Source organism: Nelumbo nucifera, chromosome 7, assembly GCF_055504915.1.
Source record: "Nelumbo nucifera cultivar China Antique chromosome 7, China Antique-T2T, whole genome shotgun sequence".
Lineage (NCBI taxonomy): Eukaryota > Viridiplantae > Streptophyta > Magnoliopsida > Proteales > Nelumbonaceae > Nelumbo > Nelumbo nucifera.
The window spans coordinates 30525960-30548948 of NC_142655.1; the positions used below are offsets into that span (position 1 = coordinate 30525960).

Sequence of the window (22989 nt, forward strand, 5' to 3'; positions counted from 1 at the left end):
TCTAGAGATTTCATAGTCAGATATTGATGTGGATGCAGCTAGATCCGATCTAAATTGGAATCATTTTTTGCCTGCATTATGTGTAGGCTTGGTGCAAATCTAAGCTAGACCTATCTTTATAGAAAATAGTTGCTTAGGCCTAAAAATTTATAGGTATTGTCGACTTAGTCTAAGTTATAAATGATAATGTCTAAGTAAAAGAACTCTTATGACATTTCTAATTGGGCCATTACTAGTTTTATTATTTTAATTATTTTCTAAAATTTGTATATGGAATGCAAAATGGTGTATTTTATTACTTTTAATATTTTGTTACTTTTTATTATTAATTTTAATTATTCTAACAATATTAATTTATTAATTTTTAATAGTTGTTAGATAAAAAACTTACTATAATTTAATATTTTTATTAACTTTAGTAATTTTTATTAGGTTTCAAATTATATCTCACAATCAAACATGAAAAGTAGGGGTGAGCAAGAAAAACTGAAAAATTGAACCAAACTGATGAAACCAAACCAAAAATTCTAATTAACCGGTTCGATTTTGGTTCAATATTTTGGAAAATCGAATGTACCAATTTGGTTTCAATTAATGAATATAAAAACCAGCAATTAATTGGACCAACCGATATACATATATTTATATATACCATATATATTTATGTATATTATATATATTATTTATTATTTATAATATAATATTTTATATTTATTATATATAATATTATGAAAACCAAAAATGATGAATTGAACCAACAATGAACTAAACCGATTAAGGCTTTGGTTCAGTTTTGGTTACTGGTGCCATAGATTCAGATTGAAGAAAAGGCCCACCGTTCAATTAACCAAACCGTGAACACCCCTAATAGGAAGGAAAGAATATTTGGGAATATTCCTATTACCCCCTTCCATCCCAGAAACCAAGCAAGCCTTAATCGGGTTGAATTTGAATTTCAATTCAAACAATTGAATTTTAATATGAACTCCAAGTCAAGATCAGAAACCCTTCCCCTCAAATTAAACCTAAGCCTTCTTGATAATAAAGATCAAGATGCATTGGAAGTTTAGGCTTAGTTAGTTTGGTTTAGTAGTTAATCATGATGTTACTCTTTGATTAATCTAACTACTAAACTAGAAACTTGTAGCTGCAAAATTAAACAAACAATATAGTAGCTGGAGCTACAGGGTTTACCAATCAATAAGTAATAACAATAATGAGGAAGACTACTAACAAGTTGGTAGCAGTTGAAAGATAAATACAATAGTTAAGAACTACAATTATCTAGTTAGTGGTTCTACAGTTAACGGAAGAATACAAATACAAAAAGTAAATAACATTAGAAAAGTAAAGGAACAAATAATTCAAATGGTAGTTGCACTTAGTGGTGTGTGCCTTGGTAGCAGGAGAGAGATGATTGGTCACAAAACTATAGTAGAGAAATGGACTTGCTACAAAGCGATATCTTAGAACATGACCAGCTATCCAATTACAATCAACTTGAGATTCAAGTAGTGATCAATTGCTACCGAAATATTAAGGATAGATCTAACTACAAAAATATCGATAACATTGAATAATAAATTAACAATGAAGATAGATAGCAATAATGATAAATGTAAAGTAGTTAGTGAGAGTTAGTGCAATTACTAGTGTTAGTAATGTTAAAGCGTAATAATTGCACTATATTTCCTATATCTTGCTCAAGGATTCAAGTTAATATAGTTATGTGAGAACATTACTAAATAAACTTAAACTACAAAATTTGAAAAGAAAAGAAACAAAAGAAGGCATACAAAATTTTTTATAGAGGATTTCGGCCAACCCTACCTATGTCCTCTACCTTAAACCACCACTAAGGATTTTCACTAACTAACTAGACTTCATGCGTAATCAAGCCTTTATAGTTAGAAAGATTTCATGGGTGCCTACAATACTTGAAATCGGTTAGACTTCATGAATACTAAACTAACCTAAACCAATAGGACTTCCTGGTGTACAATACCTTTAATATACTTATTCAAATAAATTTTACTTCTTTAACATTATAGCAGGTTTACATGCAAGAACAACTAAATAGGTAGATATACACAACACAAGCACAAGCTAAAGTTCTATAACACAAGCTCACTTCTAAAAACAACTATATACAATATATAAAAACAATGCACAAGTTGTTTTCACAAGACTTTATTCAAAACTCATGGTGTCTTAGGTTTTAGATCAAGATGAACTTTTTTATAGAGGATTTAAGAGCAAATGATCATTTTTTTTTAAATGTTAGAGAAATTTTACTCTCTTTGGTAATGATTCAAGTTTCCACCAACATGATAGAGGACTTTCCAAATATAGCAATAATCATTAGAGCCTTCAAATAGCCAATTTTTCTTCATAGTAATCGATTGTTTAATTTGTTAGTAGACCACAATACAAAGGGAAGAATCTTTCCTCTCTAGTCCTGGGTAACTAATTCCTCTTTATCAATCAACTAATAAGTTTTGAACTCAGTTTATCTGAGGTAGTTGACTCTACTTTTCTAGGTAGTTAACATATCTTCTCAGACTAGGCATTTTGCATGCCTTGGTTGTCACAATTAGCCAACATATCCTTTTAGGTTACTCAACTAATCTTTACAGACTTGGCAATGCATCCCTTGGCTGTCACAATCAGTCAACACATTGTTTTGTGTTAAAGTTCTAGAAACCCTTCCATTGTAAGGTAGATTTACTAAGCTTAATCTTATTGAGTGTTTTTAGAGTGCATCATACAATTGGTTACACTAAGATCCTAAAAAAATAAAAAAAAATAATAATTGAATACAACTTGATGGGATGTTGTAGAAAATTATCTTGGAGCAGTTCCAAAGGCATTAAAATCTTTAGTGGCATTATAGATTTAATACTTGTTTAGTACAAAGAAGCTTACTAAAGATTGTTGTACACTTAGATACACCATTAGTACTCTCAATGAGTTTGTTATCATCAAGACATTAAGATCAATAATTTCCCCTTTTTATGATGACAAACCATTGATAAAAAATAATAAAACCAATTAAGCATAATACGAGTACCACTCTCCTAGACCATGCTACATAGATATTTAAGTTTAATAATGCACAAAAATTAATAGTTTAGTCAATAAGACAAATGGGTATGGCTTTTATGGCTTTATAATAACTAATAAGCACATGATTCTCCATAATCCACAATCAATGGCTATTCAATCATAAATAATAGTAATCAGCATAGGAATATTTGTGATAGCATTTTTTTCAAATGATATAATAATTAAGCTCAATAACTAAATGGTTTTAAATCACAGTACATATCACAATTTTATCACATAAACCATTTAACTCACCTTGAATCATAGAGGGGGATTCCATGAGTATTCTCCCCTTAAACATATTCTTTATTTGGGTCACAACTCCCCTTGATTCAATGTGGGGATATTCTTTTTGTTGTCTCCCACTGATATATATACAAAAATTTTTCAAGTATATAATATCATATAGTTCTATGTTGATTTCAAAAAAAAAATAAAGATTAAATTTTCAAGTATGCAAATAGGAATGATTAGGGCAGGGCAGGGAAAATTCAAGGAAAAAATATGGGGATGGGGATGGGGTTTGGATTTCTAGCCCTGATGGAGTTCGGGGCTAGCAAAACCGAGCCCCGCCTCATCTCGTAGCCATTCCTACTAGTAGTGAAATAAGATTCACTTGACAAACACATCCCTTAATTTCTATGTCTTATGTTTGCTTGAGGAAGTGGAGAAGGTAACGGTTAAATGATTATTGTTAATTTCCAATCTATAGTCACTCTAAGTGAGATATATTTCTTTGATGGTGTGAAGATTTATCTCATGCTTTGTTTCTTCATTCAAAACCTTTGGTTGGAAAGTCCACATTAAGCAGTGATTTTGGAATTTGCTATGGCATGGTAAGGGCTTTAGCAACCATTCAAAGAATGTGCATCCATAGTCCCACTTAGGTTTATCACATATTCAAAATTTCTTCCCTTTTGAGTTTAGATGTTTAGACATCCATACTATATAGGGTCCCTTCCCATAGGGACATATCTTGAAATCCTCGATTCAACGAAAGAATTAATATGTATAATTAACCAACCAGGGCATGTGATGAACTTTCTACTTATGGAATCAGTTCCTTGATAACATGGACTTTTTCCATATGAACATATAATCTCTTTTTATCTATTATTCACCTTGTTGATTGATATCTTCTTAGCTTCTTGTTATGGTTTAACTTGATCACTTAAATTCTCTTCTTATACTATTCCTCCAAAGTAGTTGATGTTTAATTATGAAATTGTTGGTTGACTACTTGATTGCTAGCCCATTGAGATCTCAAGTGGTTGAATGTTTAAGCTATAGTTGACCTTATTATGAGGACTATATTAATTGACTAATAGCTCATACTGGTCAACTACTTTGGTCTTGTAGTCGATTTATTGTTTATCATCACAGACATGTGTCGACTCTTGGTTGTTGTGATGATGACTTGTAAGGTTTACTGATTTGAAAAATTTAGGTTCTACTTTATTTATTGTTAGGTTAGAAGGATTTTTCCTAAAACAACAATAATAACTAATATGACTTGTTTGTAGTAGTATGAGTTTGTAGGCCTTGACTAGTTGGAGGTTGAAGCTTTCATAAACTTAGTTTTGTGAAATTTGTTATGCTGATGAAAAGAGTAGCCTATTCCTTTCCTATTATGTTTCATCCTCTATCTTCCTTGAAAAATTTGAACTTTTAAAGAATTTGGAATACCTTTTGACCTTACTAGGATAACCACTAAAGGTTCTATTAACAGTTCAAACTCTTAAAGATTATTTGAATGGATGAGATGAACAAACTAAGATCATCATTTTCTCCCCTCAACTCATCGGACTTAATTTCCTAGTCTTTTAAACTTTTTCCTAAGATCCCTATTTTTAATAATGATTCTTTTATTTATCTCTGAGAATTCTTGATAAAACATCAATGAAATCATTTTCAGCAAAAGTAGAATAGAGAGATATGTAGCTAGGACTTACCTCTTCATCCTTGGTAATGAAGCAAAGACTGGTTTGTTCTTCTTTCGATTCTTTATCACTTGAGCTTGACTCATTCCAAGTGGCTTTAAATGCCTTTTTCTTCTTGATGTATAGGAAATTTTGTCTAAAATTCCATTCCTTGTTGCATTTGTAGTAAGTAGTAGGCTTCTGTGCAAACTTCTATGCACTGGACTCATTATGAAATCATTAACTCATTAACTCATTATTCCATTCCTTCTATGCTCACAAGAAACTTAAGAATTCAATCTTCTTTGCAAACATCAATGAAATCATTAACTCATTATGCTTTTTTTTCCTACATTAGACTTGAGGGCAATATTTTTTCTTTCATAGCTCTCTTCTTCTTCTTTTTCTTTTAGTTTCATCTCATAAGTGAGAAGAAATCTAATCATCTTATCCATTGTCATTGAATTCAAACTCCTAGAATCCTGAATGACCACTACCTTAATTTCCCATTCATCTAGAAGAGATCTTAAACACTTTCTCATTTTCTCTTCTTAGGATAGGATTTCCCAAGGGATTTAAGTTCTCTCTATTGAAGAGAATCAAGAACCTACTACCAATGGGGTTACTAATCTGCGTTCCTTTTGTACCCTCCAATTTGCATCAACATGTTTCTTAACCTAGTATTGTTCATTGGTTTGGAGGAAAGCATACGACTGACTATTGTTCTTTGCCATTCTAGATTTAGATCTGTTGTTAAATCCTCAACATGGATTCTTGCATCCTTATTGTGCTTTGAAGCTACCATGAGGGAAGGAAGAAGAGGTTTGGAGAGGAAATGGCATTTACTGGAATAGAGAGTCTCATCTTAGTGCAACACCTAGGGTAAGCAACAACTCCTATAAGAACAAAAAACTCATTGAGGAGAGGGAAAAAAGCAAGGGATAAAAGGCTCATCAAGTTACTCTTTTTCAAATGTTTCCAATTGTTGGTTATATATCAAAATAAATTTTGAGAGATGTAACTTGGGTAACCATGGCCCTTTAAGCATTAGTGATGTTTTCAAAAATGGTCACAGAAATATTTTGGCTATTTTAATTGGATCTTCTACAAGGGTTGGACTACTAGCGGTGTGGCTCAAAAATAACCTTATTGGTTTTCTAAAATACAAATATAAGATGAGAGAAGTAATAGAATAGCACTGGAATTAAGAACTACATTCCTATTTATTGTTCTTTTGCTAGAAAAACTTGGGGGGGGGGGGAGTGGAGAGAAAAAGCAGGATTTGATTCCATGTCAGTGAGAACTACATCCACTCCCTTTACCACCTAAGCTAGAGCATTTATATTAATTCACTACATTTTTTTATCTTATAATCTTTAACATAGTTTTTTTAAACTATTTTATAAATCCATTTTTATGCTGCTAAAAAAGTAATTTTCCTAATACATGTAGCTTAAAATTTGGGTTATAATTATGAAATATGGACCAATCTAGGTTCATTTTCATAACATACTTGCAAAAGAATACTTTGTTAAAATCTTTTGACTACATCTAAATGCAAGATCAACTTTAGATTCATGTCCTCTTATTTGTTGTGGAACATGTATATAAAACTTTTTTCCTTATTAAAACAGATCCCAATTTTCTTGTTAACATTTTGTCACATTGAACAAATTTCTAATTACTTTATTCGTTTCCTAGATAGCTGTGATTTAGACATAGAGGCATATGATTTGCCTATATATATATAATATTATAAAGCGGATGTTTGCCTAGGTTTTGGTGTAAGTCATAAAAGTTAAATTTGACTGTATAATCTTAAACTATATCTTTACCCTTTACTTCTACACGTGCATAACACAAGCCCTCACACCACTAATGCGAATGTGCTTTTAGTTAACAATGAATAGATATTATAAATGATTATTATATTAGCAACTTAAATGTAAACAACCAAGCATTGAAATTACTAGATATTTTTCTTCCATTTAACCATATCATTGTCATAAATGGTAAAGAGAAACAAAAACAAAACTTACTCGCCATGTTGTAAGCATGTCACATCTTTCTTCTCACTAGGATTCTTGAAAAGAAACTTAAGCAACTCAGCTATTCAAAGATTGAACTTTTGATAACCTAAAGAAATTGCTTCTTGCAAGTTCTCATCAATATGAAAGACTTTTGTGGTGGTGATGTCCCAGGAACTTGTGCCAAGTTTGGACACTAGGCTCAAACTTTTTCAACAGCCCAGGTGGAGACTTTTCATACCCAACTTCTTCTCTTGCTTAAAATGGATAATAAGAGTAATATTGTATGCCAATGTGGTGTATCTTGTACGCCACTTTTGGAGTTCTATTATAGAATCCCTAGTGAATGTTGGGTGCTCTTAAAATAGGGAGCAACCCTATTCTTCCTCCTAGAATGTTAGGGGATTATTCTTACCTAGGATGAGACACTTGTCCCTGTATTTGAGATTTTTTCTCAACCAAATAATTTCTCTAGTGGATCAAGTTCAAAAAGAGATAAGACAAAACCGATTTTATTTTTATAAGAAAATAATAATATATAATAATTGAAAAAAAAAGGTTTTGATAGTAAGTGCATGCTAGCTAGTCCACATAGAGCAAATACCTCATTGATCGTGTGGTTATTCCCATTGGCCTATGGATAGTCGTACACGTTGGGGACAAACCCTTGAGACTATTATAAAAATTAGCTAGAAAAATTAAGATGGAGGAATAGTAGCAAGAACTAGCAAAGGGGATGGAATCCCTATTTCAAAAGAAAAAAAATGTTGATTTATATTCAGCACACGCGAATTGAAACTAGATCTCTGTAAGGCAATAGAAACCACCAAACCTAAGACGCAAATTGAAGAATAACTAAGCACTTAGCACTGTATATATGGCAATCTTTCTTCCAATAAATGGTGGCCAAACTTCCTTTAATTAGTTGTAAGTTAACACTCAATAGTAGTTTATAGTGTTGTTGAACCTCTTTCTAATAGATGCATGGTGATGCCCTACAATACAATTGAGTATTAGAAGAAGAAGAGGATAGGAGAAAGGTTGCCTGGTTTGGTTGTTCTATTGTGAAGCAAGGAATGCTCACACAAGCATAATAGTGAAGTGGAAAAAATTGTAAAGGGTTTAGACTTTGAGCTAGAGCAAGAGAGGGAAGAGTTTGGTTATCTATATATAATATATTGCTAGACGATAACCATCATATTCTACTAGTCGGGACCTGTGTGATGCACATGATTTAATAAAAATTGAAACATAAGGAATCCATAAAATTGAAGTAGGAGCATAAATGAACATGGGTCAAGTTGATACCAACCTCAAACTTATCTATTCCACCCTGTCCCCACTATATACCTTGATGGGGATATAAATCTTAATCCCATCCTTGCCCCTTCATGGAATGGGGATTTTCGAATTTGCCCTATCCTCACCTTTTGAGTTTTGGCTTCTACTTCAAATTTTCATAATATAATATATCTTATAAAGTATATTATGTTGTTTTGATGAGTTATTGTCATAAAGGGTTGAAACTTGACTATGTTCTTTTTTTTTGGTAAATTCATCTAATATTTTTATGTCTTGCAATCAGGGTGGGTTTAGGGTTGGGGCTGGGGGTGGACACATACCACCCCACCCCACCCCTGATCACCATAATTTTAGGTTTCCCCAAAAGTGGTCAACAGTTAAAAACCCCACTCCAACTGGGGGCGGGGGCAGGTTAGATTGCCATCTCTACCTAGGTCTTAGAATTCTCTTGCCCCCTCTCTCTCTCTCTCTCTCTCTCTCTTTCTCTCTCTCCTAACAAACGTATAGGAGGATGATAACTCTTGGCATTTAAATTGTTGGAATGTCAACAATTGGTGGGATTCAATGATAATTGTTTTTTTATATGGCATGGAACAACAACGAGTATGTGCATATCTATATAAATTTCTAGTTGGGAAGTTGGGAATTGTGTGATGCATAGGCTTTGTTAGGTGAAATTAAAGCAAAAGGAGCCTCCTGTGTCCAACCCAAGTATTATGTTTTGGCGATTTAACTATTTATGATATTTTTTATTAACTAAAATTTAAACTTTTTTTGTTTGCAAGTCGGGTTGGGCTTAAGCTAGGCTTGAAATATTAGGCCCAACCTCAACCATGAAATTTGTGGGCATGATGTAGGCCTAGGCTTGAGCCAGGTTAAAATGATCATCCCTAAGCAAAGTTTGTTTAGTTTATTATCCATTTTATCAAAGGAAAAAAAGAAATTCAAAATAAAAAGAAAAAATAATTAGTGGATTTTAGGCAATTTAATGGGAGTTATTGAGAAGGGAGAGAGTTAATGCCATGATTAATGAAGAGATAATCACAAGGAGTTAATGAGGAAATAGAAATATAATTAATGATGAAAGGTGAAATCTTAAAGATGATGTGGAATTATGTAGAATTAAAAATATAAAAAGGAGAAGAAAGGAGAAAAAATAGATTCTACATCATACCATTCCATTTTAATATATAGATATAGATACCAACAGTTTATGTGAATTTCAGCTTAAAATTATCATATAGTGATGGATATTCTTTGTGCACTAAGAAATCATAAACTTAACTTTGTTGTAGTGTTTCAAGTCTATGTAAGTTATGGATAATATTTGTATGGTATTGTCTGTTATGGTTTGAAATGTGTTATTTAACTTAATCTTACTGTATTCTTTGTGTAACTTGGCATGCATTGCTTAAATTATTTATGACAAACTATAGAGGCATTCTGGTTAACTCATGTATAGGTCATTTTTGCTAATTCATTGCTCTTGGGGTTGTACATGACCTACGATGTTGGTTGTTGTATATGTGTAAAGGCAAATTGGTTAATTTGTTGTTACAATGCTATTTGATCAAGTTATTATTGTAGAATTGTTTGATCTAAAGAGAGAACTTTTTCTTCAATGTAATTTATAATGCCTAGGAGTTACCATCTTTTTATGTGGCCATTTGTTTGTTTAAGATAATCTAACACAATTCTTTGGATCAATATTCTTAAAGGCTTACAATGCTTCTTATGTAGCAAGTTATAGTTTGCATAAACCACATTAAGCTAAAGTAACAAGTATAGGATGATGGGTTTTTCTAAGCTCATAAGAAAACGGTAATTTATTAATACAAGAGAACTAGGAGGTATTCCAAAACTTGAAGTTTAGGGGGTGTTTTTTTTTTTTTTTTTTGGATTTTGAGATGGGGGAAAATTGGTCAATGGGATTTTGGTTCCCATTGACCAAGAATCCCATGTTCATTTTTCAGATTTATATGGGGACTAGGGAAAGTTTATTTTATTGGGTATTACTTACCTGGGTAAGTGATACCCATTTTCTAAGTGGGTAAATAACTTTCCCACCTAGGGGGAAAGTTGCTAGCACTTGAATGGGACAAAAATGCCCCTTTTAATAATGGATTTTTATGGTTAAAATGGTCATTACCATATTTACCTAGGAAATAAAAGAACATGGGTAAATGCAGTTACCCAAGTAAGTGTTTCCCAAGAAAAACTTACATAGGAAATTGCATTTACCTGTGTAAATAACTTACCGAACGAGGCCTTAATTCTTTTTTTTTCCCTACTAGAAAGAGGTATAATCTTTTCTATGCCAATTCTAAAATTCTAAAAACAAATTGTAGTTAACAAAAAAGTAATTAATGCAAGTAGCTTTTCAAGGCTTGACTTATTAACTATCTTGGTAGTGTCAAACTTAAAGTGATATGTCATACTGAAATGGGTTTGCCTTGAAAGATTGAAACTCTTTTAAACTTAGAAAATCTACAACTCATATTCAAACCAAAAGCCTTCCTGATGGGCTAAGGCCCGATCGGGCACCTAATCAGGTAACCATTTGGTGTTGTTATTCAAATTTTAGGTGGAATAGCTAGGAACCGCAGCTTAAAATTACCTAGTCCATTGCCAAACTGTTAATGCTTAGGGAGACAATGTGATCAAGCTCTACAAGCAATAAAACAAGGGAAATACATCAATACATATGTGTCATATGATGATCTTCATATCCAATTATCACTTCCTATATAAGGGTTCAGTTAAAACATCTTAATCAAACACCCCATCCAGTTATAAAGAAGAACAAAGAAAATCAAAGAAAAAAAAATCACACAGTTTGTTCACTCGAATGACTTCCTTCCAATTCCAATAGGCAAAGAAATGGAGGAATCCACACTTAAATTACTTATTGACTGCATAGACTTATGCTTCCCTGTTATCCTCTGGGAGCTGGAATCCTTGCTGGAGAATATAGAGCCCTTGTTCCACCTCAAAGACCCGATGCTTTGGTTTAAAGGAAAAGAGAACCTTTTCTTTAGCTCTTGACTTGGAGTACTCACTAGTGGTCGTCCCTTGGGAGTGCTCTGAGATCTGACTTTAGCTTTGGCAGAAACTGTTGGTGCCATGTAATTTGGCATGGAAAATGGAGGGCAGCTTGTTAGGCTCTCATCATCCCTCATTAATGGAACATCCTTTGGCAACTCAGCTGTAGTGCTTCTTATTGGTTTTGCATGCTTTACTAGGGTGGAGCTGTTTGTGTATGCTGCTCGGCTTGACAGAGCTGGTTCATGCTTTGAAGATGCTGGTGTATGGGATGGAGGCTGTGGATTGAGCTCCATAATGGGATTGGATGGAGTTAGTTCCTTCTTTGCATGAATGGCCTGTCTTTCTGAGTGATAACCTTGAAGTTGTCGTTCTAGCCAGTTCCACCACCAAGGGTATCCTCCTGATCTAATCTCCATGAATGCTGTTTGAGCTGATTTAGGAGTGGCCTTCCATAACTGTTCAATGCAAAACATACATTATCATGGTTTTAAAAAACGACCAAGAAATGGAACCGTTCTGGCCACTGGGTTAATGGGTCATAACAACAAAAAAATAAAAACATAAAAAAATAATTAAAATAAAAAACGTCCAAAATCGTTGAATGGGTCAATGGGTCGATGATTTGACCGCCCGGGTCAATGGGTCGTTGACCGATTCAATGGTTTTTGGCCAGAGACTAGGTTTGGGGAAAACAGAACTGGTTACCTGAATGGTTCCCGGGTCGAACTGTCCGACCGTCCAGGCCAATGGCGGTTTGAAAACCATATACATTATTATATTCCACCAATGAGTCCAGGACTAGATCATAGATAAAAAATTATTGAGTTGAGGCCTTGAGCTTTTGATACAAGACCCACAAGTCATGGTAGGTAGGGCTGCAAATTAATGGATCCAAAGGGATATGAGGAGAGGTATATATCCAAATTTGTTTTGTTTATATTCAGGTTTGAATCAAATCTTATCTGTCAGATTATTCAAAATGAGTTTGGATTTTTATCAGATATTGAACAATACTAATAAAATAAAAGGGTTATTTACTAAAACACCCCCTAGTTTTCATGTATTTACTATAACCTACTCCATAGTTTTTAATTTACTAGAACACCCCCTATAGTTTGCAATCAACTTAATTAATGGACCTTCAATTATATAATAGTGAAAAATGGTAGTTTTGACTCTAATATCCATTCGAATAAATTTAATCAAAATAAAATAAATTCAAAACACCATTTTGCCCCTAATAAAACACGAGCAACCACTTTATTTGGTCAAATTTATTTTCTATATTAAGAAGTGTTATGGGTACTTTTGGAATAAACAATCTTGTGAATTTATGAAACTATAGGGGGTGTTCTACTAAATGACCCTAAATTAAACTAAAAAATAAAAAAATTATATATTAATAAAAGGATCTAAAAATGACTGATATTGTATATATGTCATGAATAATAATTTTATGAAACATGAATCAATGACTCTTTAGTAAAAATACATGAAAACATTCAAATCAATTTTACTAAAAGATAAAATATAAATTTAAGTATACATATACACATATATATTCAATTGAAACAAAATAGGATTATCTCAGATTGGGTAGGTGGATCCATTTTTTATCCAATTATAAAGGGATCAAATCAGATTACCCTTAACCGGATTGAATTATATTCAAATTTGAATTTGGATAAATGGATATTATTTGCAGCTGTAGGATCTTAGATCCTTTTTCTAGACCACATCTGTGTTTACACTTCAAATACACAACAGATCCATCAAAGAAATATGTCTAATCTCCAACCTAATTTGGAATTTATATCAGAAGAGCAAACAATAAAAAAGGTCTATAGTGGGCTAGTCCTAAACCAAAAGTTCATGTTCAGAATTTTGTCGTCAATAGTACCATGTTTTTTTATGGATAGAACTATGTGCATGAGATTGTTACCTGGTGTGAATATGCATAGGCCAAAGCCCTCTCTCTTTTTATGACAGCTTCCACCTTTCTTTGCAACCTTGCTTCTATTTCCTCCTTCGTGAGCAAGCTATCATCCCATTCCTCTTGGTGTCCTATCTCAGACTATAGTAAAAGAATGGATAAATAAAGAGTAAAGTTTTCAAAAAGAATTAGAATTTTTTTTGATTGATGTTTGTAATGTAAAAATTAGCCAACATTGGAAGATGGTTGAAGGAATCTCATAAAAATAATTGCCTGTTTGGGAGGGATGAAGCGTAGCAGTTTCTAGCTTTTCGAGGTGGGCCTACACAGACAACCATTAAGCTATTTTTGGTGAAAAATCTGGAAAGCCTAAATCAACTGTCAGTCAGTCATGTTTTTGGGCTATCTGTTTTAGTTTCTCTAGATAGTTTATCTGATTCACCTCAATGCAACTGATCTAGCTTAGCTGAATGTTCAACTCATCCCTCCCAAACAGGCACCAAGACAATCAGTCAATCTTAAGAACTTACTGGTTGAGTCCACTTGCCCAAGATGCTCTCTACTTCTTTATCACTCTTGTCAAAATTTTGCTTATGGATTTCCAGCATCTGAATCCTCCGTGACTGTATTTGTGTTTGGATTCTCACTAGGAGTTGCATGAACTTCATGGCGTTTATGGTCTGCCGCCTCACGCTTTGCCCTTGCATCACTCTCTGTAGCCTCACTAGACCCTTTAGAGCACGGTAGCTCCTCCTAGCCTATATAACAATGAGCGAAGTTCAGTTTGAAATGGTGATGTATAGTCCATGGTTCATGCCCTAGCGCATTATGACTCTTCACATTATTAAAACATGACCATGCATCAATATATCATACATATACACCCATCTGTAAATGTCATTATTCAACACATCTTTCTATTTGAATGGAAATGATATACTACCTATAAACACAATATTAAGGTATGTGCTCCTTCAACTTCAAATATCAAACCCCCATTTAATTAGGGGACCTGGCATTGCACACACGCGCACATACACACATGTTATGTTATGGTATACTCATATATATGGGCTTGACTATGATACCGGAAAGACATGATATTGTAAAAACTTGTAACCAATCAACTTATATCATAAAAGTGGTAACCAATGAGGTGGCGTTTATCAAAATTCAGAAAGGGGGGGGGGGGTCTATTAGTTAAAGTCCTTCTAGTATCATGTCTTACACTATTGGTCCTAAGCTCGAACAAAGGAGGGTTGCATTAAGTTGACAACATACACTAAACTTGTCAAACTCTCATGTTATGTATTCTCATGCTAATGCTAGGGCATTCTCTAGAAGCTACCCATTACACCTTTACTTGAGTATAGTGTCAAATGGGCAAGAGTATGCTAGGATGGTCTCCGGAAGCGACTTGCTACAATAATACTCCCTTGTGGTGTTAAATTCACACGAGTTCCTAAATTCTTCTTGAAAGGGTGTGTAAAGAAGCAAGTTGAAGAAACATGATTTCATGTAGCTACTTGGATTTTAGAAACACTAATATGAAAGACTATGGAATTAATAGACCCTATGAAAAAAATAAGGATTAGTATTACAAGTTTACAAGAAACTAAGGGCAAGGGTAAAAAAGCTAAAGAAATTAATGGCTATGCATTATGACATATTAAAGAAGTAAATAATAGAAATTAAGTAGCGATAAAAGTAGGTAAGATCTAAAAATGAAATTGTAAATATTAAAAGAATTAACAATAGAATAATTTTAGTTAGACTTGATTTAGGTCAAGAATCATTAACATAGTTAGTCCTTAGAAGAAACATTAAAGTAATTTTGAAAAACATTGAAAGGATTAATCCAAGAAGTTCCAAATGAAAAGAGGATATTTATAAGTGGACACTTAAATAGACATGTTGGAAAAAGAAGTGCATGGTATGATATAGTGCATGGAGGATTTGGGTTTAGGGAGAGGAATGAAATAGGAATACAATCCTAGAATTTAAAGTGAATGATGTTTAAGGATTTCAAAGTTATCACAAGGGCAAACTTAACCATACAACATAGATTAGTGGTGGTAGATGTGTGCATTAGTAAATTAAAGAGAAATAGGGGAACAATAGGTGTCCGAAAGTTAGGTGGGAGAATCTAAAAAGAGAAAAATTAACACAATTTAGAGATAGGTTCATAATAAATAGAAAATGGGATTTAGATGGAAAGACTAATGATATATGGCTTAAAATGGAAAATTGTATAAAAAAGGTAGCAAAGGATGTTTTAGAAAGATTTAAAAAGAAATGAAAAAGTGTTAAAAAATTGGTGGTGGAATGAAGATGAATTCGGATTCAGTCCTCATAGAACCATTCTTACATTGTGTTTACAGTCTTTTACATCCGTGCATTGGGGATACATCTCCATAGTTGTATGTTTATTTTCATGGGAAGATATTCCTAATGCACAGTTGCAAGGGACTGTGCGAACGTTGTGAGTACAATCTTGTGAGTACCAAATCCAATTTCAATGAAGATGTTCAAAATATAATTAGATTAAAAAGAGTAAGTTATAAAGATTGACAAACATTTAAAAATAAGGAAATTTTGGAAAAATGTTGAACCTCACGAAAGGAAGTTAAAGAGAAAGTAAGTGAACTTAGATTTAAGACATACAATGAGCACTAGGTTAAAAAATAAAAAACTAAAGATAAAAACTAGTAAAAATGAGAGAAAGGAAAGGTAAAGATTTAAACCATATTGTGTATTAAAGGGGAAGATAAAATAAGTCTTAGTAAAAGACGAGGAAATCAAGGAAATATAGAAAAACTATTTTGCAAAATTATTAAATAAACATGTAAAGGGCACTTGTAGAGGAGATATTAATTGTACTAATTACTAATGGTGTTAGAAATAACATGTACCTTTGTAAATTACTAAAGTGAAAAGGTGCTAAATAAGATAAAGAAGGAAAAGACATTAGAACTAAATCGTATTCTAATAGATGTATGGAAAGGTATGGGAGGGGGAGGTTTATTATGACTAATTAAGGTATTTAATAGAATTGTGATAGACAAGTAAAATGCTTCATGAATGAAGAAAGAGCATGGTGCTGATATTAAAGAACAAAGGTGATATATAAAATTGTAATAACTATTGGGGGGGGTTAAACTTATGAGCTACACAACGAAATTTTGTGAGAGAATAATTGAGCAAAGGTTATGTCATGAAACAAATATATTAGAAAACCAATTTGGGTTTATGCCAAGGAGATCAACCATGGAAGCTATTTATATTTTGAGACAATTGATAGAAAAGCTTAGAGAGAAGAAGAGAGATCTCCATATGGTTCTTATTGATCTAGAGAAAGCATATGATATGGTCGCTAGAGAAATAATTTGATGAGCCTTAGAAAAGAAAGGATTTCCTAATAGGTATATAGATCTAATTAAGGATATGTATGAGAGTGCAATAACCAATGTTAGAGCCAGTAATTGGAAAACCATACAGGACCAGTTGGTTAGATTGATTGAATCATGACCTAGGACCTTGGCCGGTTTAGTCTTACCTCAATAACCACTTTCACTAAAAAACCGATGAAAACCAGCTGATTAACCAGTTTAATTGGAAAACCGATGAACCAGTCATGGTTTTATGAAACGCCTGGATCTTTAATCAATTGAAATTTTAAAATGTGTTTAATAAGATTTGAACCCATGACCTCTTATTTTCATATATTGCTTAATTAATGATTCTTTGTTGTACATATTACTTTATTATGCATGTATTTTAAAGAAAATGTAAATTAAGAAACTTGAACTCTAGTTATTTGCTTTACAAATTAAGGAACTTACCATCCATACACCATATTTAAGTATATTAAAGTTATAATATATATATATATATATTAAATATAGTATTTATTTGACCTATATATATGCCATATCATCACAGTTCGACCTCTAGTTGAACCTCTCCCTTCTCTGGCTCTATGACCGGTTTGGTTCTTTAAACATTGGTTGGAATACTTGTGGGAGAGACATCAAATTTTGCAATTATGATGGATCTTCGCAAAAAATTAACACTTACCCTTGTTTATTTCCATAAGGACTAGAATATTGATATGCCCAATACCCAAAGTTGGGTATTGGTGATCATATTAATATGATCGGCATTCCTTTTTTTATTTTATTAACATTAGAGGGATGCCATCTATTGTCCTAGAGTTCTAAAACTTTTGAATTATCCATGCATATCTTGACACCAAAACATTAAAATATCAATATGATATACTCTTACATTAGGCATATCGTATCTATATTGATGCACCTATATACACATAGATACATATATACACAAGAGTTTTGAAACTTTGGGATGACAAATGGAATCCCTTTAACTTTAATAAAGTAAAATAAAAAAAGAAATAAAAAGTGGATGTTGATCATATAGAGACACACGAATACCCTAATTTTGGGTATTAGGCATATCAATATTTTAATCCTTGTGTAAACCAATATGGATACGATACACTTGATACACCTAATATGGAGCATTTTGTATCCATATTTTAATTCTTGTATTTGTAAAACACATCCAAGATGAAGTTTCATGGTGCATGTTATTGTTAATGATATTGTTTTTGATGAAATTGAAGGATTAAATGCAAAATTAAGTTTATAGACAAATACTCTAGACATAATCAATTTTAAAATAAGTATGACTAAAATAGGATATGTAATTTTAATAATAGTTGGAATGATACACTTGGGGTTGGAGATCAAATTATCAAAAGATAATGCAAGGTGATCTTTTTTGGTACCTTGGTTCAATAATTGATGGCAAGGTAGAGGCTGAGGAAGATGTTGCCCATAGAATTAGAGTGGGGTGGTCAAAATGGAGAGGTGCATCTAGAGTCTTATGTAATATATGGGTGCCACTTAAGTTGAAAGGAAATTTTTATAAAACTAGTTAAAAGGCCAAATATGTTATGTGTGGAATAGAATGTTGGACAGTCGAGGCACAATATATCTATAGCATAAATGCATATGGTGAAATATATGAGTGAAAAAACTAGAAAAGAAATGATAAAAAACAAAGACATTGGAGAAAACTTAGGAGTAACTCTAATAAGTGATAAAATGAGAGAAAGTAGACTAAGATGTTTTGGTCATGTGCATAGAAGACCACCAATAGTGCCCGTGAGAAAAATTGATCTATTTGCAATTTGAAGGGGGTTAGAAGGGCTATGGGTCAAAGTAGTCAAAAATGATTTAGGTATTATAATTTAACAATGGTTATGGCATAAAATAGAAAGGAATGGTTATATATACCATGGTTTTAAAAACAGAACCATTTTGGCCACCGATTTTTGGGTCGACGGTTCGGCCATCTAGTTCGAACAGATGGCCCGTTCTGATAACAAAAATAACAAATGGCCAAAAACCGTTGAACGGGTCGACGGTTTGATCGTCCGAGTCAATGGGTCGTTGACGGATTCAATGATTTTTGGCCAGAGATCGGATTCGGGCCAAACGGTCTGACTATCCGGTTCAACGGCGGTTCAAAAACCATGATATATACATGTAGTATGCACAATTTTTATGGAAATCATATATTCACCTTCCGAGGTGAGTTAATTCAAGTAATCCTTAAAATATGGGGGCATTAAATTACCATGTAACCTCTAAAGGCTGCTTGGATCTTTATAGCTGAAGTGTTGAAATTGTTTGGAGGGCCTTTGCGTTGAACTTCTTTATGGTGATTAACTGCAACCCTGGAAGCCATGGGAAGCATGGAAGAGAGAAGTTTCTGCTGTTGATGGGAAGATGTTGGATGCATGAGAGGTATAGAAGGTTGAACCTTTTGCTGTTGGTTGAAAGACATTCCGTGCATGGAAGGTTGAACCTTTTGTTGTTGATGGGAAGACACTGGATGCATCTTTTTCTTCTCTCTTTCGGCATCTCCCAGTATTTTCTCAATGCTGCTAGGTTTTCTATGGAGAGGAATGAATGAACTGCCATCTCCATGCTTTAACTTCCGTATTCCCCACTTCTTCTTTTCCTTCACACTTAGTTTCTCTGATCCCTGTGCTCAATCATCATAATGAAAATATTAGTCCCCAAGTTGAATGCAATAACTCATGCAGGTTTAGATTTAAGGTGATTAAAAGGAAATAGATGAACCAAAGCCCTAGAGATCAAATCAGCCCCCCAAGACTGTGCCCCACAACGTCTCACAGTATATTTCCGTGGTATATTGGAAACATCTCCCGATAATAGTATCAAAAATGATGATGTCATCATCTAGAGATGTTCCCAATACACGACAGGGATGTAGGGCATAGTCTTGTGGGGGCTGATTTGAACTCAAAACCCTAATGGTTGAATGAGGTAACTACTTACATTAGCTACCTTCTCTTTAGGGTGTGGTAATAGAGCTCTCTTGATTGCAGAAAACCAACTTCCTTTCTTCCCCATGCTCCTATCATTAGATAAAAATTAGAAACCAAAAAACAAAAACCAAGAAGAAACAAAAGAATAAAAGAACAAACAGAGAATACACAAACTTTAACTTGTTTGGCGTTTTTTTTTTTTTTTTTTTTTTTTGTATAAAAGAAAACTCCTGTAAGAATAAAGATCCATTAATTATTTGTTTCTTCCTTTTGCCTCAACTTTTGCTTGTAATTTGTCCCTTCAGTACAAGACACCTTTCATCACATCTGCTATTGGTATAAATTTAAAGCTGATAAATCTGAAATAGAATATCCATGCGTACAATTAAGGGGTGTTAATGGGGCTGGACCCCGTCCAAATCAAAATCAATTTAGACAGGATTGGATGGACCAAAACAACGTTGAATTGGACCAGTCCAGACTTAATGGTCCAAAATATTTATTGGATTGGATTGGACCTGGTCCATCCATAATGTATTTATATTGGATTGGATCAGATTGAATCATTGAACTGATATCCGTTCCATCCATAGAAGATATATAAGAATACAGGTGTCAATGGACCAGGCTCGGATTGCAGCAAATCTAAATTAAAGCCAATTTCAACAGATTGGATAATCCAAACATTGAATTGGGTTCAAATTATTCATGATTTGATTGGGCCTAGTCCATTTGTAATGGACTCGTATTGGACGGAATTGGACCAAATTTCACAACTTGTGGACAAATCAGTTGATGAACTAAACTACAATCATGGGATCGAAGGTTTCTCCCATTTCAACCACTAAAAAGGGGTCAAAGACTTATGATATAGCCTTCTCTATTTCGAGTTTTCGACAGTGTCCGTTAAAATTCTGCCCATCTGCGGCTATGGGTTTCCAATTGCAGGGGGGGGGGGGGGGGGGGTTGAAAAAACTTGATAAATTAATCAGTTATTGCTTTTCATCTCTGTATTGAACACCATTAATGAGTGTCTCCACAGAATGAAGGGATGAATATAGGCACAATTAAGAAAGGAATATCGTATTTTCTGAAAGAATTAGTACCTTAACTAAAATTCAGGCTTCAGGTCCTTTCATCTTGGAATTCTTGAATTGAAGGAGAGAAAGGTGATGAACTTGGCTCTTTAACCTGTCACAATCTGAGTCCTTCCTTATAGAAGAGGAAGAGGGATGAGTATATATTATTCAGCTTATAAAAAATCTGAAAATTTGATCAGGATAAGAGTTAGTAAGATTTCCACAATTGGTGAAGCAAGAAAAGAAGTTTATTATTTCTCCAAACTTTGCATGCTAAGAGTTTTTTTTTTTTTCTTTTCCTTTCTAAGATAAGAACCATAAAAAGCAAATTCTAAGGAGAGAACTCTCAAGATATCTCATCTGATAAAATTAAGAAAGAACAAAAAGATGGAATTAAAAGGGAGAATTAATACCTGGGCCGACCTTCAAAGCTTCAGTTCTTTCAAAAGCTGTTGTTGTGCAAAAAGGAGAGAAAGGAAAGATGTTATTAGTCTTCTTTCTCTGCCCAGTCTCCCTTCCTATACCAACTGCATTTTTCCTTCATTTCCTTTTAACATTAGTTTTTCTTCCTTTTCCTTCTCTCTAGACTCTAGTCTCTAGTCTCTGGAGCTTTGAATCTGCTTCCTCTCTGCAACAATCAAATTTTGTTTTGAATCCTCCTTCCTGACATTTTTATGAGGGTAAATTTACAAGTTTTCTTTTATTTTGATGATGGGGTGGTGGCCGCTTTTTCACTCCATGACCCCCAACCAACTTTACTTGAGCAGAAAGCCTGCTTCCAAACAGGAATGCCAGTTTAAAAAACAGTTAGGTCGCTCTCTTTTGATTAAAATAGCATTCTAATGTTAGGAGGATATTGATATTTAAACCATTGTTGGGAACTTTTGGGCAACTACCAAGAAAACTGGTTACTTAGGCTGAACCCAATTGATGGATGTGTGTTTGTCGGGCCATGGCACTCAATTGGAGCCATGTGTTCTCAGCCTTTGGATCAAATTAATTCTAAAAACTTAAGCTGGGTGTAAAGTATATGTTGCATATATACTAGTAGTATTCAGTAAGAAAGAGAGAGAGAGAGAGGTGGTTCTACATTGTTCCAGGCTGTTGAATCCTTACTAATGCATTTTTGATGAATCAAGAGCCCAAAAAAGTGTAGATTAATAGATAAATAAAAGATGTAATATATTTGTTCTTTGGGTAAATTATAGATAGGTATCTGTACTTTGAGGATAGTGATAGATAGGTATCTTGAACTTTTAATTGCAACACTTGAGTACCTTGAACTCTCAAAAATAAACACTTGGGTCCATCTGTTAGTATTCCGTCAATTAAACATTATATATTGTTCAAAGTACCCTTCTCGTGTATTTTTTAGACCATTATACGAAGTAAAATCATCACCAAAGAATACCATCGTCAGAAAATTTGAATATGTAATTTACTATCCATGTGAGAACGTCATCATGGTGAGACGTTCGATTACCTAAAAATGATCTTAGAAATATACAAGAAGGGTGTTTTTGACATTATGTAATGTATAACTAATGGAATACTAACAAATGGACCTAAGTATCAATTTTTGAAATTTCAAGATATTCAAGTGTTGCAATTGAAAATTCAGGATACCTATCTATCACTATCCCCAAAATGCAGGGTACCTTAGTTCTTTTTCTGCCTTTATCAAACTCTGACTGATCAATTGGAAGGTTTATATTGACTTGTGGAGGGCCCATACTCCACCGCATACACAGGGAATAAGTGGGTTCACACAGTGCATAATCAATTGAACGGTCCAGATTAACTTGCTGAGGGCCCATGCTCCACCTCATTCAAGGAATAAGTGAGTTGTCACATGGTGCATAAATTAATCTACACTCTTGAGGAGGGCCCATGCTCCATCACATACAGGACACAAGTGGAAGTGGGTTGTCACATGTTATTCATTGGATGGCTCAGATTAACCTTGGAAAGCCCAAATGTAGTGGGTTGTCACGTAGTGGATGATTAATTGGACGGTCCAGGTTAACTACAGGGGTTAGTAGGTTGTGAAGTTAGCGCTTATCCATTCAAGGGCGTTCCCCTAAATGGTCGAGAATATTGGAAATTCTTGATTCGAACCGCCAAAGTCAGCCATTGAAATTAGAATCTGGGGTTTTATTATGCATTCCATCTTATAAATTTGTATGAGTTTGTACAA

The 22989-nt window shown here is 33.6% G+C and overlaps 1 protein-coding gene across 5 annotated transcripts; it reads right to left on the bottom strand.

The window, feature by feature from the left end:
* Nucleotides 1–11010: 11010 nt before the first annotated feature.
* Nucleotides 11011–21503, bottom strand: IQD13 (IQ-domain 13). 5 transcript variants are annotated; one of them, XM_010260168.3, is made up of 7 exons: nt 21206–21503; nt 20820–20921; nt 19733–19802; nt 18996–19406; nt 13862–14089; nt 13341–13472; nt 11011–11853 (listed from the first exon to the last, which is right to left on the bottom strand). In XM_010260168.3, the coding sequence occupies exons 3-7, from the start codon at nt 19796–19798 to the stop codon at nt 11194–11196; spliced, it is 1497 nt and encodes a 498-aa protein (XP_010258470.1). In that variant the 5' UTR covers nt 19799–19802; nt 20820–20921; nt 21206–21503; the 3' UTR covers nt 11011–11193. The 5 variants fall into 5 exon arrangements, with proteins under 5 accessions (XP_010258470.1, XP_010258469.1, XP_010258466.1 ...); XM_010260167.3 differs by having other exon boundaries at nt 19724–19802; nt 20820–20914; nt 21206–21499; XM_010260164.3 differs by having other exon boundaries at nt 19724–19802; nt 21206–21499.
* Between the last annotated feature and the right edge of the window lie 1486 nt (nt 21504–22989).